General features: G+C 36.1%; 1 protein-coding gene across 2 annotated transcripts in view; it reads left to right on the plus strand.

Annotated features, from left to right (window-relative positions):
- Window positions 1-20,093, plus strand: part of LOC117426516 (thrombospondin type-1 domain-containing protein 7B-like) — a 144,357-nt gene that overhangs the window by 22,931 nt on the left and 101,333 nt on the right. For both annotated transcript variants that reach the window (XM_034044162.3, XM_059033829.1), the window contains exons 2-3: window positions 7,558-7,849; window positions 14,193-14,366. In XM_034044162.3, the coding sequence (XP_033900053.3) occupies window positions 14,228-14,366 (139 nt within the window). In that variant the 5' untranslated portion in view covers window positions 7,558-7,849; window positions 14,193-14,227. The remainder of the gene's footprint in view (window positions 1-7,557; window positions 7,850-14,192; window positions 14,367-20,093) is intronic.

A 20,093-nucleotide genomic window follows, 5' to 3' on the forward strand; every position in this document is an offset into this window, starting at 1 on the left:
TGTATTTTTGTCTCAGTAAGAAAAAAATGCACAGATAAGTGGCAGTTGTAGCTGGAAAACTGAGACCTGCATTACACTATGATCATTACATTGCAATCAATTTTAACTGTGTAAAAATAAATAAATAAATAAATCTCCAAACATGCCTATTTTAAGCTCTGGAAAGAAAACACAGGGATGATACATTATGCCATTGCTATGAACTGGTGTACAGATACAGCAGAGCTCGAGACTCCACCTACACTGCTGATGAGTGTTGGCAGGGCTGTGTTGGTGTGCAGAGTGATAGAAACGTATAAAAGGCACCCACATTCCAGAAGGACAGAGATTGGGTCAACAAGTGGCAGTCTGGCCTTGACTGGCACCTGTGAGGGAAACCAACCCCAAACAATTAAACTCTTCTAAAGATCCCTCTGTTATAAAAGCTTGTACATTTAAAGATAAGGAAAAATACTGGTTTAGGCCTAAGAATTTATAACAGTTGGTGTAGCTTTATAATGTTTATCATTTACATGACGTAGCTGTGTTGAAGAAACGGCATGGCCTCTGGCTCCTAGTGTCTGTACTCCTTCCTGTGTTTGTAAAGGATAGCAGCTTACAACCCCCCCCCCCCCCCCCCCCCACACACACACATAAATACAATAACCTTTAAAAGATGACATGCAATTCCATTTTTGAAGGCTTGAATTTACACTTATGTAAAGATTGCAGTAGGCTGGCAAAGGGCAACATTCACATTCACTGTGCCACATAGTTCCCCTCTATTTGATTTTACACTGCATTAAATAAATAGGTGACATTCAAAAATAACACTATGTCAGCAGACCATTCGCTATAAAACATCAATTGATCTTTATTTTCAGAGCTTCAGATTAATACAGAGATTACCCCCACCCCAACTTTTTTGTGGTTTACCGTCCTTAGTCAATGAAACAAAAACTTTCAGGCTACAAAGCAAATAAATCCTGACTAAAATACATTACCACCCTATAATAAAGCAGCTGTCATTTTGTTGGATGGCATTTTAGCTCAAGAAGGCAAGGCTAGCACACATATTCTGTTAGAGTTGTCATCCATTCAGGGACAATTCCGCCTCTCTATGGGTTCATTCCCTGCTCACGGGTCATGTTTAGAGGAGTAACCATAGAAACAGGAGCATGACTAGAGTTTGAAATGATAAGGCAGCACAGTCCGAGCAAGGATAAAGTCTAATAATAATAATAATAATAATAATAATAATAATAATAATAATAATAATAAAAACACCAGTAAGGCCAGGTGAAAGTTGTAGTGCAACTAATAATTAGCCTCAACAATTGAAAACATATTTTGTTATATGTGACTATTGTCTTCTTTTTGTTGTCATAATTCTTACAATTTTCATTGTGTATATATAGGTGGATAAATGGGATACATGGGTTTCACCCATTTAATTTAAATTAAAATCTAGAAAACTAAACACAAAACTGGGTACGGTACTTGCTAGACAAGAAAACTTAAAAAAAACAGTTACTTGCACTGTTCAATAAGTAGACACTTGGCTTATTGTTTAAGAACTGAATTATTTAAAGCTACTGTGTTAAATGCTACCACTATATCAATGAAAAGAATTGGGTCTCATCACTCTCCTGGCATCTATTCATATTCTTTGATTGTACACTGAAGGAGAGATGTGATAATTCTTCCATATTTCTATTAGAAATGCATGTAGAATATATTGATATATCCATTGTAGCACATACCTGAGCATTTTAAAATATAGATAAGAAAAAAAAGTCAGAAATGCATCTGGAACTTAGAACACTAATCATCCTGATCTTCCATTTCATCCCTGGTTCCACTCTCCTTAAAACTGTTCATACATATAGATGTAATAGGTTTCCATTCACTTACCACTGCTATATGTATTCTCTCAGCACCTCTTTAAATACACACAGAGACAATTAAAGTGGTACACTCTGGGAGACAGCTGTTCAGATTGTCCGGGCGAGGTGACAGGTAGACTGACAATCTGCTTTATCAATGAACCTCAGCTACCGTAATCTGATTAAAATGACCCCTCCCTTCCCGACTGGCATTAAGAGACACCTCGAAGCGTTTGCATTTTCAGTACTCTCTTATCATATCACAGCTGAGTCTGCTGTATTAGTGCCAGTTCAAGGTATTTTGTTAATTATAAACTGTTTAACCAGAGTAGGCTGTGAGAAGGAACATCTTGAACACATTGTAATCTTTCCTTACTCAGAGGCTGGATTTAATTAGGGCTTTGCCGTGTTCTTCAGTCCTGTGGACTGGAAACCTAATTCATTTGTATGTTGTTGTTTTTTTTAATTAGAATACCAACCACAAGAATTTTATTTTCATTCCATTTTCCACAATCTTATTTGCTCTTTCTCAAAGCAATCCAAGCAAGGCTGTAGTGGGAGCAGAACCGAAGATTTCTATTCCACTTGGAACAACCGGCCAATTAAAATCAAAGATGACAAAGCCTTGTTTTAAGGCGTGACAAGAGCTCTGCCCTTGAACCCGACTGGGTTCGGGAGCTTGCTTGCTTTTCCTTTTTTTTTTTTTTGCCTTTAAATACTTTCATGAGACAATTCTGCTCCTGTCTTATTTTATGTTTTTGTTGCCTGAGATACAAATAGGTAAAGTGAAACAAACAACTGGTCACAAAACTAGCCAATGGCAGATTTAGTTCACAGTGATACATACCTCAGTGTATCATACTGATTGGAAGAAGGTCAACTGCCTCTTGGGTCGATGTTGCCCAATTATCAAATTAGTACAAATCACCAAGAGACAAAGCTAAAAACTCCAAGTGGAATTTCTTTTAAAAAGAGAAACACTGAGATCCCCATGTAGAAATAATATGATTATGATATTCAGGAGCAAGTTCGATTATTTATCTACTAATAAGCATTTATAAGCGTGCTATGAAGATGATATTAACAAGAAATAAAAGTGTATTACAATTTCAATTTAATCACTCATTACTAGATGTTTTGTGTTATGTTATAAAGTACACACACTTTTTTATACATACAAATCTTTAGATGTTTTAGTGTGTGTGGCAGCACCTCCCTGCCAGAAACACATGTGAGAATGTGGTGGGGGCCGTCAATTGAATAATTGATAATTAGTTAGGCTCCAGTCACAGGTGTATATAAAGGGTAGTCCCAATGAGCAGTTAGCTACCAACTAAATTCAAAACATTTTGTTAATGCAACTACAATATACTGCTAGATCTTGCACAAATGTATGAGTTCAATGTAATATGACTGCTGTATGCTTTACGTTTTATCTGCTCGATATTATAGTTCTGTGCGGCAAAGTGCTTAACAGTGTGCAGGTGCAGGAATGCAGCCGTGATCAATGAATAGACAGACAACTATAATCCAGGTGCAATGTTATTTTATTTGTAAATCCAAAAGTCTGATGACAAAACGGCAGGAAACAATAACAATGAGAACAGGCAATACAGCGGTGTGTATTACTCTGTTGTTAATCCCTGTGTTGGTCCTGTAATACTAACAGTCCCGTTCCTAAACACCCACACGTATCACAAAACACAAACACAAGTCCACAGCGAGTGCTAAAGTGCTTGCGGTGTAAATACAGTTATTCGTGAAACAAAGTGCAGTGATGTCCGGGTAAGTGCTGGCCTTTGGCAACAGCTCCCAATCATGTTCCGCCGTCTAATAATAACTAACAGTAATTCTTTAGACACAATGGAATAAAACACTCACGATTACAATACACGGTCTCCTTCCAGTTCAGCTCTAACCATACAAAAGGAACAGATCACTTCGCTACGCCCCCTTTCTAGATGACCGACTTCCTTTTAACCCTGGGAATGAATCGTCTGGCCATCCAGTCCAGGGTACTTCCCTTTGCACAGCGCCCTTACAGGTCGGAAGAGAGATTTATCACCAAGAATCATTCTGTCTGTTATATTGTGTCATCTTGTTTTTTTATTTTTTTAAATCAGGATTACCGGCCCAGTAGTGAGTGGTAATAGTAAATTGATAGCCTGCAGATATTTCATAAAAAGCACATTGTGAGTGAAGGGTAATAAACTGGATTTATTCCCGCAGGCACTGATATCGCTGTAAACATATACATACAGTGCAATATCAAAGTATTGCTCTGCTTAAAAAAAAAATTAAAAAAAAGTTTCAGAACCTGCTCCAATATCTGATTTATTTTACTACATGAAAGAAAGGTTTTTTTTGCTGCATCCTACATTAACTTTACAGCTGTTTATAATACAAATCTTCAACTGTTTAAACAAATGTAATGCAAACTTTGTACCAAAAACATTTGCATAGAAATTAAATGCACCACAGTCTAGATTCCACTTTTTGCCAGCCTGTTAATTTAGACTGTTTGAAATGATATACACATGTGCATATTTTTATATTTCCCTTGTTCAAACAGTTTCATGTATTTCAGATTACCAGACTAAAGTGCTGCAAATAAAACAGGAAGATAATTATTTTTCTGTTGACAGCAAATCCTGTCATTGTTTAATTAAGTTTTGTCTCTAGAGCTTGTTCATTTTATTCATGATGCATTTGTTTTGGATCAATTTTTTTTGTTTAATTTGTATTGCAAAAGTGTTTTATTCAGATTTCATGAAAGGAATATCTTCTGCGTAGTTATACAACATATTGTAATGTATTTGGGTTAAAAAGCAAGAGCTGAATTAAAATGAAGCACTGAATATAAGAACTATATTGTGATGCAGACTTTCTGAACTGTACACCTCCTCTAATACATGATTTGTTTGTTCTCCTGAATCCTTGTCCTTTTACTTTGTGATTTATCAACATGATAGTGCCAAGAAAAGTCAGCTGTGCTTCAACTGCTTCTAACACATCCACACTTATAAGTGACTCACCAGAACATAGGGTTGCCACCTTTTCCACAGACCAAACCTGGACATATTTCTCAGTCAGCCTAGCTCTATCAAAACTGTATACTGTAATACAGTTTAACACAATACCACCAGATCTCAGTACAAATCAATTATCTTGCAGTATACACAGTATTGCGCTCTTGATATTTCTATCAATTGAACTTGCAAGCCAGAAAAATAGTAGCTATATCATGGTAAGTTAGAGGCTAATCTTACCTGAGACAAGTAGCTGTGGTGATGAGTAACGCTGTAGTAAATCAATGCAATTTCTGAAGCGACGATCCTGTCTGTTTTTTTTTTAACAAATAATTTGAGCCTGAAAAGCCCGTTTGTGACGGTGTGACAGGATAGTGTGTGTGGTGACGTCAGGCCAGAAGCAGGAACTGAAACAGATACTGCAGGTAGGGTGCAATGGCTTCAGACACATTCCCACGAGAGTTATAGGTATGGGGTTTTAACCCCATCCCCACGACTACACATTACAAGACCGGCTCTCTCGCCGGTCTCAAACAGTAAATAATAAAAGACGGACGGTGCTCGACCGCCCGCACATAAACACAATAATGTCATTAATGAATGTACAAATACAATAATAATAATAATAATAATAATAATAATAATAATAATAATAATAATAATAATAATAATAATACAAACATATATATACAAATAACACAGGGGTGGGGTGTACTCCGTCACAGACGGTCTTTATTATTTTACAGCCATTGCGTCATGGCAAATTTCATAAAAATGTACAGATCAGTGCACACTGTATGCCACACTCTGATTGGTGAAAGTATTATTGGCGATCCAATCCAAACCGCCAATAAAGCCAAAATAAATTCCACTACAAAATGTACCCTTATACGGTATGTCAAAGAAGAATATTAAAGAGAGGTTGGTGTTTCTTATGCGTTTCACTTAAAACTGGATATTAGGGCGTCCGGGTTTGTACTGTAACATTAATTAATGTATTACATGTGAAGATTTTCATTTACAATATAATTACTTCATCTAACATAGTTTGTACTGACATTGTAACAACATTCAATGCACCTTTAAACCACAATTAATGCAACTTAAAATAACATGTTTCTATTTTCACTAATACTGTTTGTGCATTTTCATTATCTTCACAAATCAGTGACAAAAGTGGGCGACTGTTGATCCTGTATATGATTGTGTATTGAAAGAAGGACAACTGCTTCTCTCGGCTTCAAGCCATTTTATCCCATGATCCCTTTAGAACTAAAGATAAAGAGAAAGTAAATAAAAGTAATTTGAGACACTACAGTTGAAAGGCAAATCGCGTACACATCTTGGGAAATTATGCTGGGTCAAAGAAGTGTTGAGACCACTGGTGCATAATGTTAAGTCAATAGAATTTGAAACTGGAAGGCAATGGTTACAGGGCAGGTGAGAGGTTGTATGGGGTTAATAGAACCGGTGATTGGATTGGTTGTAGTCTCATGGTAGGCTTCAAAGTGAAGGAAGAAATGAAGTGTGGAGTGGCAGAATGGCTGGTGTTGCAAAACTTTGACTAAATGCATGGTGTTTGGAATAATTTTGAGAACATGTACTGTTAGATAATACTAAATTGGCAAGCTAATCCCTGTTATTTAGCTCCAGAAATGCTAGACCTGATATTTTTCTGCCAGTTGCACTGGCTAACTTCATGATACGCAGAATGGCTTAATCCATACAATTTTTCCTGCTGCTCAAAATGCTTCAAGTGTTACAGATGTCCTAATGTAGTGGTTTCCCATGTTTTCCAGGTAGGGACCACCAAGGATTTAAATATTTTCCACTACTGGCTTCAGGCCATATCTATGTTTTCTGCTACTAATTATAACGGTATTGGTGAATATTGAGAAATATTACATTTGTTAACTTTAGCAAAGTTATTTTTTGTAAAATGTTTGGGGAAGTGGGAAATGCAGTTTTCTTATTTGGGGGAATATTTCAGGAACCACCTGGGATTTACTCATGGATCACAAGTTGGCCTCTAACCACACTTTGTAAACCACTGGTCTAGTACAATAATTTTTATATTTTTTAAACAGTGCAAAATTGCCACAAACCTATGTAATTGTCTTTTTAATTAAACATAATTTACATTATTGTTTATTAACTGCCTTACAAAATCTTACTAATTGGAGCATTTTTATTGCAGAATATTCAGTTTAAAGCTTAATGAATCAAGTAAATTAGATCAATAATTGTTTTACAAATTTTAAATAACTTAAATGATTAAACATTAAGGGATATCTTAACATACATGTTTACTTATTTCTGTCACTATTTTACAATTTAAATTAAATGTTTTTCAATATTAGAAATCTCATCACGTTTTTTTCTGCTTGAACCAACATCACTCATTTGTCAGATTATCATTAACTAAAGCCACTCTAATGTTCAGAAAAGTAAGTTCATGAATTAAAAATAGGGTTAATTTAGAGTCCAACATACATCCCTTCTTTCAATCTTCTACAATAACAAAAGTTAAATTGGAGTCACTTTTGATGAGCTAACCTTGAGTATGTTATAATACCTTAAGCCTGTCACTCTATAGAAGCCTTTGAAAGGCATATTGACTTTGTTTTATTCCCTCACTGAATAAGTTCTCTCTATTTTCTCAGCTTCAGTAATTTTGGGACAGTCCCTGGAGGAATGGATTCTTGACCTAGCAATTGCCACAGGTTTATCTCTGGCTGCTGTCGGGGATGATTTAACAGGCACATCTTTCAAGCCATGATCATCCAGGGGGAAGTCACAGAGGATTAGCTGCTGGATGATGTGTCTGGAGGAAAACAAGTCTGCGTTGAGCAACGAAGAGTGTCAGATATCTTATCAGAAGGGTCGCTGTAAGGGAGTGACAATTTGTACATTTTCCAGTTTGTACAAGTGATGACTGTCTGGCTTCCAATTCAGGTAAGGTTAAAAGAAGAAGCCACTTTAGTGACCCCCCCACTCCAATGAAACATCCATACTCACATGATTTTCTCTTGAATCAGGAACCGAAGTACCCTAGTTGGAACTAAAACTAGCTGACTGTTGGGCGTTGGCCACTGGCATTTCGTTCAGATTTTCAGTAAGAAACAATCCATTGACCTCCAAATAGCCAACTTGGCAGCCAGTTACCTATTCAGATTTGAATGGCCAACTAATTTGTTCCTATTGAAAAAACAAAAGGCAAGCAGGTAGACTATTATTTGGCCATGCAAATTTGAATTGCCAAATAGCCGTCATTTAGGGCAGCAGTGTGGAGTAGTGGTTAGGGCACTGGACTCTTGACCGGAGGGTTGTGGGTTCAATCCCCAGTGGGGGACACTGCTGCTGTACCCTTGAGCAAGGTACCTTACCTAGATTGCTCCAGTAAAAACCCAACTGTATAAATGGGCAATTGTATGTAAAAATAATGTGATAACTGTATAATGTGAAATAATGTATAATGTGATATCTTGTAACAATTGTAAGTCGCCCTGGATAAGGGCGTCTGCTAAGAAATGAATAATAATAATAGAAGTCGAATATATAAAGGCCAGATTTATTTATTTTTTTATTGGAAATCCAAACGACTAACTGACAGCCCGTTAGCACTTGGCCAACGTACAACCACCAACCAAGTTTAGGTCTCTAAATACTCTATAGACATAGCTTATAGAATCCAGCAGTCTGCAATAGTATTGCAGTACAGCTTATATCAACAGGAATGCTGGATCTCAAAGATATCTGTAGTTGGAAACACATGATGGATTCTGCCAATTGTATGTGCCTGGAATGTACTTGAACTCCAATGCACATGGTGTCACTTGAGGTTCATGTTGAACCACAGAATAGAGCCATATAATAATGGTTAAACGTCAAGCTGAAAGCCAGGGAAAGGAAGGATAAAATGGTATTTAAAGCTATATATGCTTTGAAGGGCCAGTGTTTGAGGTTCTCATTTTAATGATGCTCTTACTAAATAAATTTCAGCTTCTGGGTAATAGTTAATTGTCTTGTGAGTGCTACTGTATTAGGACGCTAGCTTGTTGGCATTTATATTCCCCTGTGGTAGAGTGGCTGGGTGTCTAAGGTAGTCAGGAGGCAGATAAGGAGACTCAGGACTTAAGGACTGCAGGTTTATTTTATAAAGCAAAAAGTAACAACAAAACACAGCTCACCAAGCCAAAATCAAAGGTTTTACTATAGAAACTGCGTGAAATGCACCCCAACAAAGTAGCTTTTATTCCAAAATATCAACACAAACAGATATTTTTTGCTTTCATTTGAAATTAAATAACCACCACCATCATTTCAGTGAAAACGTTCCATGATGAATTACAGTATGATTTTTTGATTTGGTTTTATTGTATTATCTATTGTATTAACATTCGTAGCAATGCCTAATATAATGCATTTCAGACAAATATTGTATTTGGTCCTATACTGTGCCATGGTATTGCAATGGAATATTGTGGTTCATGCCATTGTGATACTATTGATACTATACTGTATGTCAAAAATGCTACCTATGTGGTAATACCATTCCACTAATGGCTCATACCACTACCTTTACTGAACAATATCATTACCATTTTGGTGCCACCGCATTGTCATTGAAGATCATTTGATCAGAGTGTTTACCCTCCTGTACATTATCCTCCCTCCTTTGACAAAGCTTTGACAAAGTTAATGCATTGTCTGAAGGCCTTGGGGGTTGTTCTGCTTGTCTCAGACACCTTTGACAGTTTTCTCAGCACCTGGTCACACATGATTGTGATCTGCTCCAAGCAAGGTCGTGACATATCCTGCATCATCCATGACCTGCTTGCAACTCTCCACACAACCATGCGTTTTGACATGCCACATCTCTAGCATAATCAAATCCTTCCATCTTTAAGAATCCACAACCTGCTGCCTGACCTTTGGCCTGTGTGCCGCCCCAGTCACCTCCCTGTGCTGCATACTGATGTCAGTTTCCTCTTTTTACCTGTGGTGCTGGAAAACATACAATTTCCTCCCAAGACCTGCAGGGGGTCTTGACACAAACATTTCTATTCAAACCGAATACTGGTTAATCATTCCAGTACTGAGATGCAGTAAAGGCAAACAACATTTGACCTGACTATGTTATTGTTCAAGAAATTCCCATTTAAATTTTCAGAACGCTATTTAAATTACATTTACAAAACCCTGAAGTTGCAACATTGCTTTATAAAGTGGAAATACCACAGACCCTCGGAAATAAGACAAATAAATGATATTCAGATTAACTATTTGGCATTTTGTAGAAGGGGGGAAAAAAAGCATGATGTAGTAATTGTGAATACAAGACTACATAATCAGTTATCATTCAGTCACTAGTGCATATCTTTACATAAGAAAAATATTACAAGGCCATTGCAGAAATACATTCAGAAAGTGATGTACAAAAATAAATAAATTAAAAATAAAACCTGAATTGTATTGTACGCCACAAACATTCAGATATGTCATACATCATTGCTGTCATTAAAATCACATTTTACATTTTGATGGCGGTCTCCATATTTTTATATGTATTGTTGTGGGGTGTTTTATGCCTTAAATGCATGATTTTTCATTATCTGTCTCTGTATTTTAGAGATTATAAAATGGCTTGTTTTGACAATACTGCTGTTCATGTATCTAGCTTGTGCTTACTGTCAAATCTATACACCTCATTTGTTTAATGTTAACTATTATTATGTTTTATCTGTTTGATTTGAAAGAATCAAAAGCAGGTGAAAAAAGTTATTTTGAAATCAGGTCATCAGTCTCCGGGGTTACCATGGAAACACAGATACGAGTTATAGTTAAAAGTTAACCACAGGGTGCAATGTATATAAGAGATGAGAAACCTGGCTGGTATTGATGTAGCATAATAAACAAATACTGTAATGCGATAGACCAGGAGTTTTCAGCCAGGGGTATGCATACCCTTGGGGTATTTCTAGGGGGTACGCAGGACAGCTAAGAGAAATAATGATCTTGAATTGATTTGTTAACTGTGTTTTGTATTATCTCTAAGCCACTCCACATACATATTTTATTTTTGTTTAGCTGACCAAAGTTTACAGTCTGACTATAGTTTCTAATTATCATCCACCTGTACCCATGCATGATTTCAATTGAACGGGTTTCATTAGACACGGCTGCATTTTCAGTTAACAGCAATAGCGGCTGCTTGAATTGTTCTCAGTGTTTGATAGAGTACATTCAGATTATCCTATGTATCGCTTCTCGAATGAATACATTTTTCACTGATGTCTGCTTGCAGTTAAGATTTACATGTTTGGGCCACAAAGATAAACCCATACCCAAATGCGTTGTTTATTTGGAGGAGCTCTCCAATCTCCAGTAAAGGCGCTCCGCATGGAGTGCAGGATGTGCCCTATAGCCTGGACGTCGCCGGTTCGAGTCCAGGTTATTCCTTTGCCGACCAAGGAGGGGAGCTCCCAGGGTGTGGCGCACATTTGGCCGAGCACGACCCGGGAGGGAGGGAGGGAGGGGCTAGGTCGGCTAGGGTGTCCTCGGCTCACCGTGCACCAGCGACCCCTGTGGTCTGGCCGGGTGCCTGCGGGCTTACCTGTAAGCTGCCCAGAGCTGCATTGCCCTCCGACGCTGTAGCTCTGGGTGGCTGCATGGTGAGTCTGCAGTGTCTAAAAAAGTGGGCGGCTAATGGCACACGCTTCAGAGGACAGCGTGTGTTCATCTTTACCCCTCCTGAGTCAGCGCAGGGGTGGTAGAGGTGAGCTGATCCTAAAAATAATTGGACACTACTAAATTGGGGAGAAAACAATAAAAATAATTGGCGACTACTAAAAAAAAAAAGAAAAAAAAGGCACTTGGAAACAAAGTATGTAAGGATATTGATCACCTACTGACGGCTGGTAAATAGCACGCCAGAAGGAGGTTTTTACACGTGCCATGAAAGTCACTAAAAGTGCTCTCAAAGTCTTGTATCTCATATCACTCCAAATTGCAAAATGCAAGAAAGCACATATAATCAGTGAATCCCTGCTACAGTGGACATTTGTGGAGTAATGTTTGGCAGCGAGCAAACAAATCAAGTTAAAAAGATATCGCTTTTGGACAACACTGTTTCTGATGAGGTTAATGTTTTTTTACGTTGTACGCATTTTAAATGGCACACATAATTATGCTGAGATGGTAATTATAATGGTATGTGGTAAACATTACCAGTGCCGACTATTATTTATTATTTATAATAACTTTGCAGAATAGAAAGTGAATACACGTGTTACCAAAGAGATTCCAAAATTCTTTCTTTTTATTCTGTGCATCCATTGTAATTAAAAGTTTTAGGAATTACTATTTGGTATTCTGTCCTAAACCAGCAGTTTGTCAGTCCCAAACTGTTGTGACATAAACTCTATATTAAATAAAAGAAAAAAGTACTTTTATTGCAGCTGTGGTACCATTTAGTGGAGCAGCGAAACTTGTAGGGTATTTGAGCTGAAACCTTCTGACAGAAGGGGTACTGTTTTAAAAAAAAAAGTTGAAAACCACTGCGATAAATGAATAAACACAGGGCACTCCTATGGTTAAAAGGATTGGGAATAGATATCTTCATGGATCTGTCTTCCAACCGGTGCAGTCCTTTCGGGAGGGATTTGAATGCTTGCAGTTGATGAGAAGTGAGCGGATGGAAAGCTGCCATGTAAAGCACTTGAGTGGTTGTATTGGCATAATCAAACCTTAATGAAGGGGACCACCTGTTTTCAGGATGAGAAGCAAATGCTATATCCCTGAATATGTATTTGCATAATATAATATAATCTAAATGTACACCTTAAACCATAGAGAGACTAGTCACTGATGGCATCCTTGCATGACTTCATTAGAATATTAAAATCTTACCTAGATTGATGCTAACAAACCCTTACAAGTGCTGACAATCATAGAAGAAGTTGAGAAAGCATGAAGTCTTTTGGGGTGAGTGACACACTTCTGCCCTGCAGTCTTGTGTGTCATTCATAAAGTAGAACTCCTTAATACGGATCTGTTTGTGTATTTGTATGCTTTGGGCAAATCTTATGGGACTGCATTCAGGACGTCAGCAATTTTGAACAGGTGTACTAATTTACCTCTAAGAATTGCCTCAAATGCTTCTGTATGCATTCAGAGGAAACACTTTTCTTTAAAGCTAATGTAGCCTGAGTTGATTTCACTAAATGCAAACAGATACAATTTGGTTTTCATGCAATGGAACCAACCTTGGGAAACACAAGGTGACAGATGGTTTTCAGGAGAAAATCAAGCACATAGCAAGTCAACGGCTGAGAGCAGACTGTATTTTGTATGGATTCTGCTTCTTATTTATGGTGCTAATGGTGTTTTAAACCATGCAAAATGAAGGCAATGTGTGCTTTCTTCATTTATACAGTGGTTTGAAAAAAAAGATACATTCTACAATTGTTGTTTAATTAACATTCCATTACCCACATACATTTCACCATATACAAGCCTGGATTACTGAAATGAAAACACAAGTCTAAGTTACAAATATCATCAGAGGGATTCTGAATACCACATTCAAAATAGAGAATTAAAATAGTGTACTAATGCATAAATTATATTTCAGCACCTTTACCAAATTGCAGACCTATAAGATACAGTATCTAGCATTATTGTTTTGAGGGTTACCATGCTTTAACTTATGCACGACCCAGCTGTTTCTCTTCCTGCTACACTGTTGTATCATTGCTATATTTCTGATGGATTAAGGATAGATATAAATACAATACAGTTAATACAAATATGTTAATTTATTTTTGAGAAAACTGAAATGATGCTTCCAGCAGTTGTTTGTAGCACAGGGTCTTTGCTCCCGAGATATGGTGGTGTTTTGATGTTAATAAAGTACCTTTATTGGATAAACATATATGTTCAAAACACAAACTTTACTGCATAGGCCCCATCATCAGGTTTTACATTTTTCTTCCATTTATTTTCTCATTATGTACTGTTTCAAATACTGCAAATACTGCAATGTACACACACACACACACACACACACACACACACACACACGCATATATATAATTTGTGTTTCTATACTGACATTATTGCCTGATATTGGTAACATTTTAACTTTATGTTTGTATTTGTTGTTTCAGCATTGAATGCATTATGATGAACTTCCATTTATTTCACCCATCTAACCCATTATTTTTCTATTATTCATTCAGTGATAAACAGACCCTTAATAAACTTCTAATAACTTGTTATTGTCTTGGTATTTTAGGAATAAGAAAGGATAAAGACCCATTTGTCTGGACTATGATTCTGCGTGATGAGTTTGGTCTAGTTGCCGGGACATGGCAGAGTCAGAGTTATCTACTTCTGTTTATGTCGCTTCTGGCAATACACACCCAGGCAGATTTGGAGGCCCAAAAAGATAAACACTCCTGGAAAGCAGGTAAGCTTGATTTTTTCCTACTTAATAAATGTGGGATAACTGCTCATGAAGAGTATTATACATACTGTACAAAATGTGCTCTGTTGAAATTCAGAATATTAACTTAGATATTGAAAGTGTCAAAATCTGGGGATATATGGAGGAATCTTTCCAATGTATTTATTAAAAACTTTCTCCTTAATTTTGTTAGAATGTGTAATATTACATTGTCGGCAAGTTAATGTATTACTTTTACATTTTTCAACAATTCTAGCTAAATAGTAGATCTATTCAGCCTTTATTTGTGCTTTTTTAATAATTTGATATTCATCTGTGGTTTCTTTAACAACGGTCATGCAGTTTCATGAATATCAAACATTTTCCACATTATCTGTTTAGAACTATGACATCCCTCTGTCTTGTATTGGAGAGAGTCTAACACAGAAAGTAACAGAACGCAGCATTTTGTATATGTACACTGTGGTATAAAGTAAAAAATAAATAATAAACCAACAACAAAGTAATCAATCAAAGAATAAAATGATCTGCTACACAACAAATATGGGAGTAGTGATGGTGTTACTGATGCTGTTCAAACATGGGTGCCAAAGCCCTTCTATCAGTGCTTTTAAAATAAAACAACAGTACCACTATCCATCACTGCCAATAACAAAACGATACAGACGTATTGGAAAGCAACTGGAGGAAAACAACTCAAGTTAAAGTTACAGTTCTCATCAGAGGGATCCTGAATACCACTCTCAAAACAGCAAATACAAATAGCTTGCTGTTATCTTTAGAAATCAATCTTTGAAAGTTATACACTCGCATTAAAAAAAATAAATAATAATAATTCAAGGTTTGGACATCTAAAAAACATTGTGGCAGTGTACACAGTTATGAATATAAGTAGAAGCATTTCTTGGTGGCTTTTCCATCTGAGTTACAAATATTGCTGTGTGTGGAAAAAGTAACCACATACAGTATAATGATATAGTGTAATCCGCCTACACATTTAGAAAGCTAAATAATGACTTGCTGTTGTGCCTTCTGGTAGATGTATTTCCTTTGCTGGTGCATTGTAAAAAAAAGATAACTTTTATTAACACTGGTATTTTAGAAAGCAAGGAGATCATTGGGTGTATCCCTGTAATCCACAAACACCATGTCACACTCTGGGGTATAACTTGTATAACATGTTTTATAATACTCATTTTTTAATAATAATAGCAGTAAACAGATAACCTACTTCACATGTTTTGTTTTTAAAATGGCCCTGGAATCTGTGATGGTACAACCCAGATATAGTACACACTATTACACTATGTTGTGTTCACATTTCAGATATTGCATTTAAAATCCAGCTGGGGAGCTGTAAAAAAAAACACAAAAAAAAAACAGACATATGATCTGAGAAGTCATGCCATTTCAAGAGCAATGCACGTAGCAGACAACTGCTCAGATATAGCACAGAGAGATGATTTGATACCAGGCAACTGCAAAAACTGGAAGGAATTGATAGATAAAAGATGTATTAGTCTTTTTCATCTGGTAGATACATTAAATATAACTGTTGTGGATACAAGTGTTGTAAGACCTGTGCCTAGTATTCTGATTATTCAGAGTTATAAATCACCCAGCTCAGACACTAAGACAAATGTTTCTAAGTTTTTTGTTCTTTGTTTTTTTTGTTTGTAAGTATTACATCAGGTATGTTAACATTTAATTTTAGGTTATATCTATGGGGCGCCAAATGAAAAAAAAATATTTAGTTTTTTTTTTCGGATTTAACTTCAATCATGTCATTTTGCATAGATTTAACCCAAACATATCATTTTTCAGATATAACTAATACATATTGAAAATGCATATCACAAATTCAGCATTTAAAGACAATATGACAATTCATTCTGGAACAAAATGCTTAAGTCTTTAAATATTTTTTTTGTTTTTGTTTTACACTCAAGTCAATATTTAGCTGACACATTAAATCTGGGAATCTAACAAATAAATCAGTGAAACAATACATGGAACTTAAATCTTTATTTTACACTTGGCATCCAACATTTAGCTAACAGATAAATCCAAAATACATGATCTTTCAGCATTTAAAGTGAGTTAAATCTTTGTCGTTTGCAATTAAATCTGAAAAAATAATTTCTTTTCTGAAGCTAACGCACAAAGGAGTCCCCAAAATATATAGTTCATGCAGTTATCCGTGTCTAGATTTTTTTTCAGTTGGTAGTCTAACGTGCACGCCACTTATGCCAAAATAAAATCTATTGGAATGTTCTGAAATCTGGGGTTTTGATTGGCTGAGGATGTCTTTATTACTGTGTGATGGGGTACTCCCCGCCCCTGTCCATGTTTTGTATTATTTTGTATTTGCTGTATTATTATTTTTATTATGTATTATGTTTGGCAGGACAAGTGAGGTGCCGTCGGCCATTATTTGTTATTGTTATAAAAATACCTTGTGAAAATGCATGACTGTCAGCTACTGATTATCTAATTAGCTGACAGTCACGCAGAATAATTAAACCTGTATAAAACGTGACCGAGGGGTTAATAGGATAATTTACAGCTAGTTAATACCTTGGTCACTACTATAAGAACCTGCAGCTTTGGCTGCACGGGGTTGAAAGTTAAGGAGTAGAGAACGAGTCAGAGAGAGGAGGTAAAACAATAACTATAAAGAAAACAATTGCTACTCATGCTGGAACAATCAGCACAATACTTGTTATTATTATTGTTTATTTGTTTGTTTGTTTTGGCCCACATGCCCTTTTGTTTTGTGAGAGTCTTTTGTTTTGTTTAATACTTTTTATTTATTAATAAAAGTGCTGCAGTCTGCTGTTGTCAATTCCCTTCCTGGCCTGACGTCACCACCAAAATCATCCTACTCACAAATCATCTTACTCACATAGGGCAGCAGTTCGGAGAAGTGGTTAGGGCTCTGGACTCTTGACCAGAGGGTCGTGGGTTCAATCCCAGGTTGGGGACACTGCTGCTGTACCCTTCAGCAAGGTACTTTACCTAGATTGCTCCAGTAAAAACCCAACTGTATAAATGGGATTTGTATGTAAAAATAATGTGATGTCTTGTAACAACTGTAAGTTGCCCTGGATAAGGGCGTCGGCTAAGAAATAAATAATAATAATAATAATAATACTGTATTTACACATTCAGCTAACAAGAAGAATCTGCAACTACACAACCACTGATATATATATATATATAGATATATATAGATATATATAGATATATATAGATATATATAGATATATATAGATAGATAGATATTTTGCAATGTACTATATGGTAATTTTAATTGATTGTCTTTTTTGTAGCAGCCTGAGTGTGATTATATGCTGCTGGTGGTGTTATATGGAAACCTCTTGGAAATTAGACTTCACGGCTCAATAGATTCTCATTCTTGCTATATTATACAAAATTGAATTCGATAGAATATAACATCCCTGAGTCATAAAATCAGTTTCCATACCCTTAAATTTTAATTGGCTTTACTTTTAATCCTCAATGTTGTCCAACAATGATTGAATTGGGGGGACTCCAATACCACAGATCAATACTCCACAGTACTGTAAATTGAAATTCAATTTAGAATGGGTACTGAAGCTTTTTAATGGTGTGAAAACTTTTGATGCCAGTAAAAATACCTATGCATTTATGATTAATCTAGTTCTGACTAATTGTAATTGGTCATTCCATCCAAGTCATCCATGTCAAATGTTGTGTTGTGTACATACGGAGGATCTGTTTTTTTTCCTGCTGACTGAACAGGTAGATGAGTAGGTAAAAAGACATAATCATGGAAGTCATTGAATTTCCAGTCATTCTTGTTTTTTTTTTAGCAGCTTGGTGTTTATCATAGGAGGCCAGAGAGACTTTGTTCAAATAGCAGACCCCTTCCCTTGCAATCGCTTGTGTGTTTTATTAAAAAAAAATCGCTTTTTAGATTAAAACTTAATAAAAACTTTCCCTTCACACACTAAAGCCCCACTCCCTGTGCGATTAGCACTTTCATTTCTTTCGCAGCAGTCGGGTAATTATTGTAGCTCCAGATGCCACCAGAGTGATAAAGAGATTGATTAATTTCACTTGAAAGGGCATATGTTCAAAGGGAATCTAATCGGAACACCAGGGGTGAGGATTTGACATCCTCACAGCGCAAAGAAGGCTTAAGTGAGTTGAAGCCTAACTGCTAGTGAGAAACCACTTATAAAACTAAATTCAGCCAGTTTGGGAGGCAACTGGCCATCTCAGAAATGTTATTCCCATTTCTGACATTCTGTTTCTCTTAATGCAAATTAAGCCCAGGAAAAACAAAAATAAGACCATATTTGGCACTCTGCATATGAAAGAACAGGACACTAGAAGAAAACAATCTGTGAAAGTCAGGAACCTTCTTGGTAGAAAAGCTTCAGTGGGTCAAATTTTGAAAGACAATCATGAAAAAGACTAATAGTTTTTGTAAAATCCAGGAACCCATTAAAAATAAATAAAATATGTGTAAAGACAAAAAAAAAGAGCTGATTTTTGTTTTTATTTTACACTTACACATATATATATAATGGTGTAATATATATATATATATATATATATATATATATATATATATATATATATATATATATATAATGGTGTACTATAATCAGTTTCACTCTATCAACAATTCACCTACAATGCAAACCATCCTATGCAGCTCTTGGAAATTAACATAAATGTATGTGGCCTTAGATAAAGCTGTCATCAAATATAATTGAAAGGATTTGCTTTGGTTTAAAAACATTGTTATACAGTACTATAGTTTCACACGTATATTTTTGTAGAGACAGAGATGTTCTCCAAGTTGTTGATCTCTTGTTCCCATGTTCCAAATGTATTTTACTGGCACTATATTAAAAATGCATCATAACAGTAAAAGTTGTCAACACTTGCTCAATTTCATTATCCTCACTGATGCATTTGCCCTTGATTGATTCTGTATTAGATGAGCTTGCTTTCAGAGCACTCAGAGTGATTTAATTATTATGGAGCATATGGACTCAAATCAGATTAGAAGTATATTGATGCTCTGAACCCAGTAGTGTGGTGAACAGATGCAGAGGCTATGATAATTCTGGTATATGATACATAACTAGAGGCTTGTCTAAAGTAGCCAGGGTGTTCCTTTTGCCTACAGGGAAGGAGCTTGAAAGGTCACAAGCCATAGGGGCGACTGTAACTTCTGAAATCCTCATGTTTAGAAAATAACAATACCCCCAGCACAACCAGCCACACACATTGTTTCAACTAACAATAAATAACATTAGCAGTTATGTCTGTTGCTCAAGATGTCTGCAACTTTCTTGTTAATTTATTTATAATTAGTCTAAGTTTCAAGGAACCTAATACGTTCCTGGACAACATGTTTTACATTTTTAGTGACCTAAAAACAATTCGAATGTAAACTTAACAGTAACTCCACAATGAGACTGTTTTCAGCTTGAGTTTGAACTAAAACCAACAGCTCTTGTGTCTACAAGGATAACCATAGCAGTCATTTGATTCTGTTTTGTAAATTGGTGATATTTATAAATCTGCTGTGACGTCTTAACAGACTGGCGTGCAACTGTGATAACAGACAGTGTTAAGGTTGCAAATTCACATTCAAAGAATTCCAGTCACGATTCATCCCAAAGGTGGGATTTGTTTGTTGTACTTAATTGCACACAGAAGGTGGTC

This window comes from Acipenser ruthenus, chromosome 11 (genome assembly GCF_902713425.1).
Source record: "Acipenser ruthenus chromosome 11, fAciRut3.2 maternal haplotype, whole genome shotgun sequence".
NCBI lineage: Eukaryota > Metazoa > Chordata > Actinopteri > Acipenseriformes > Acipenseridae > Acipenser > Acipenser ruthenus.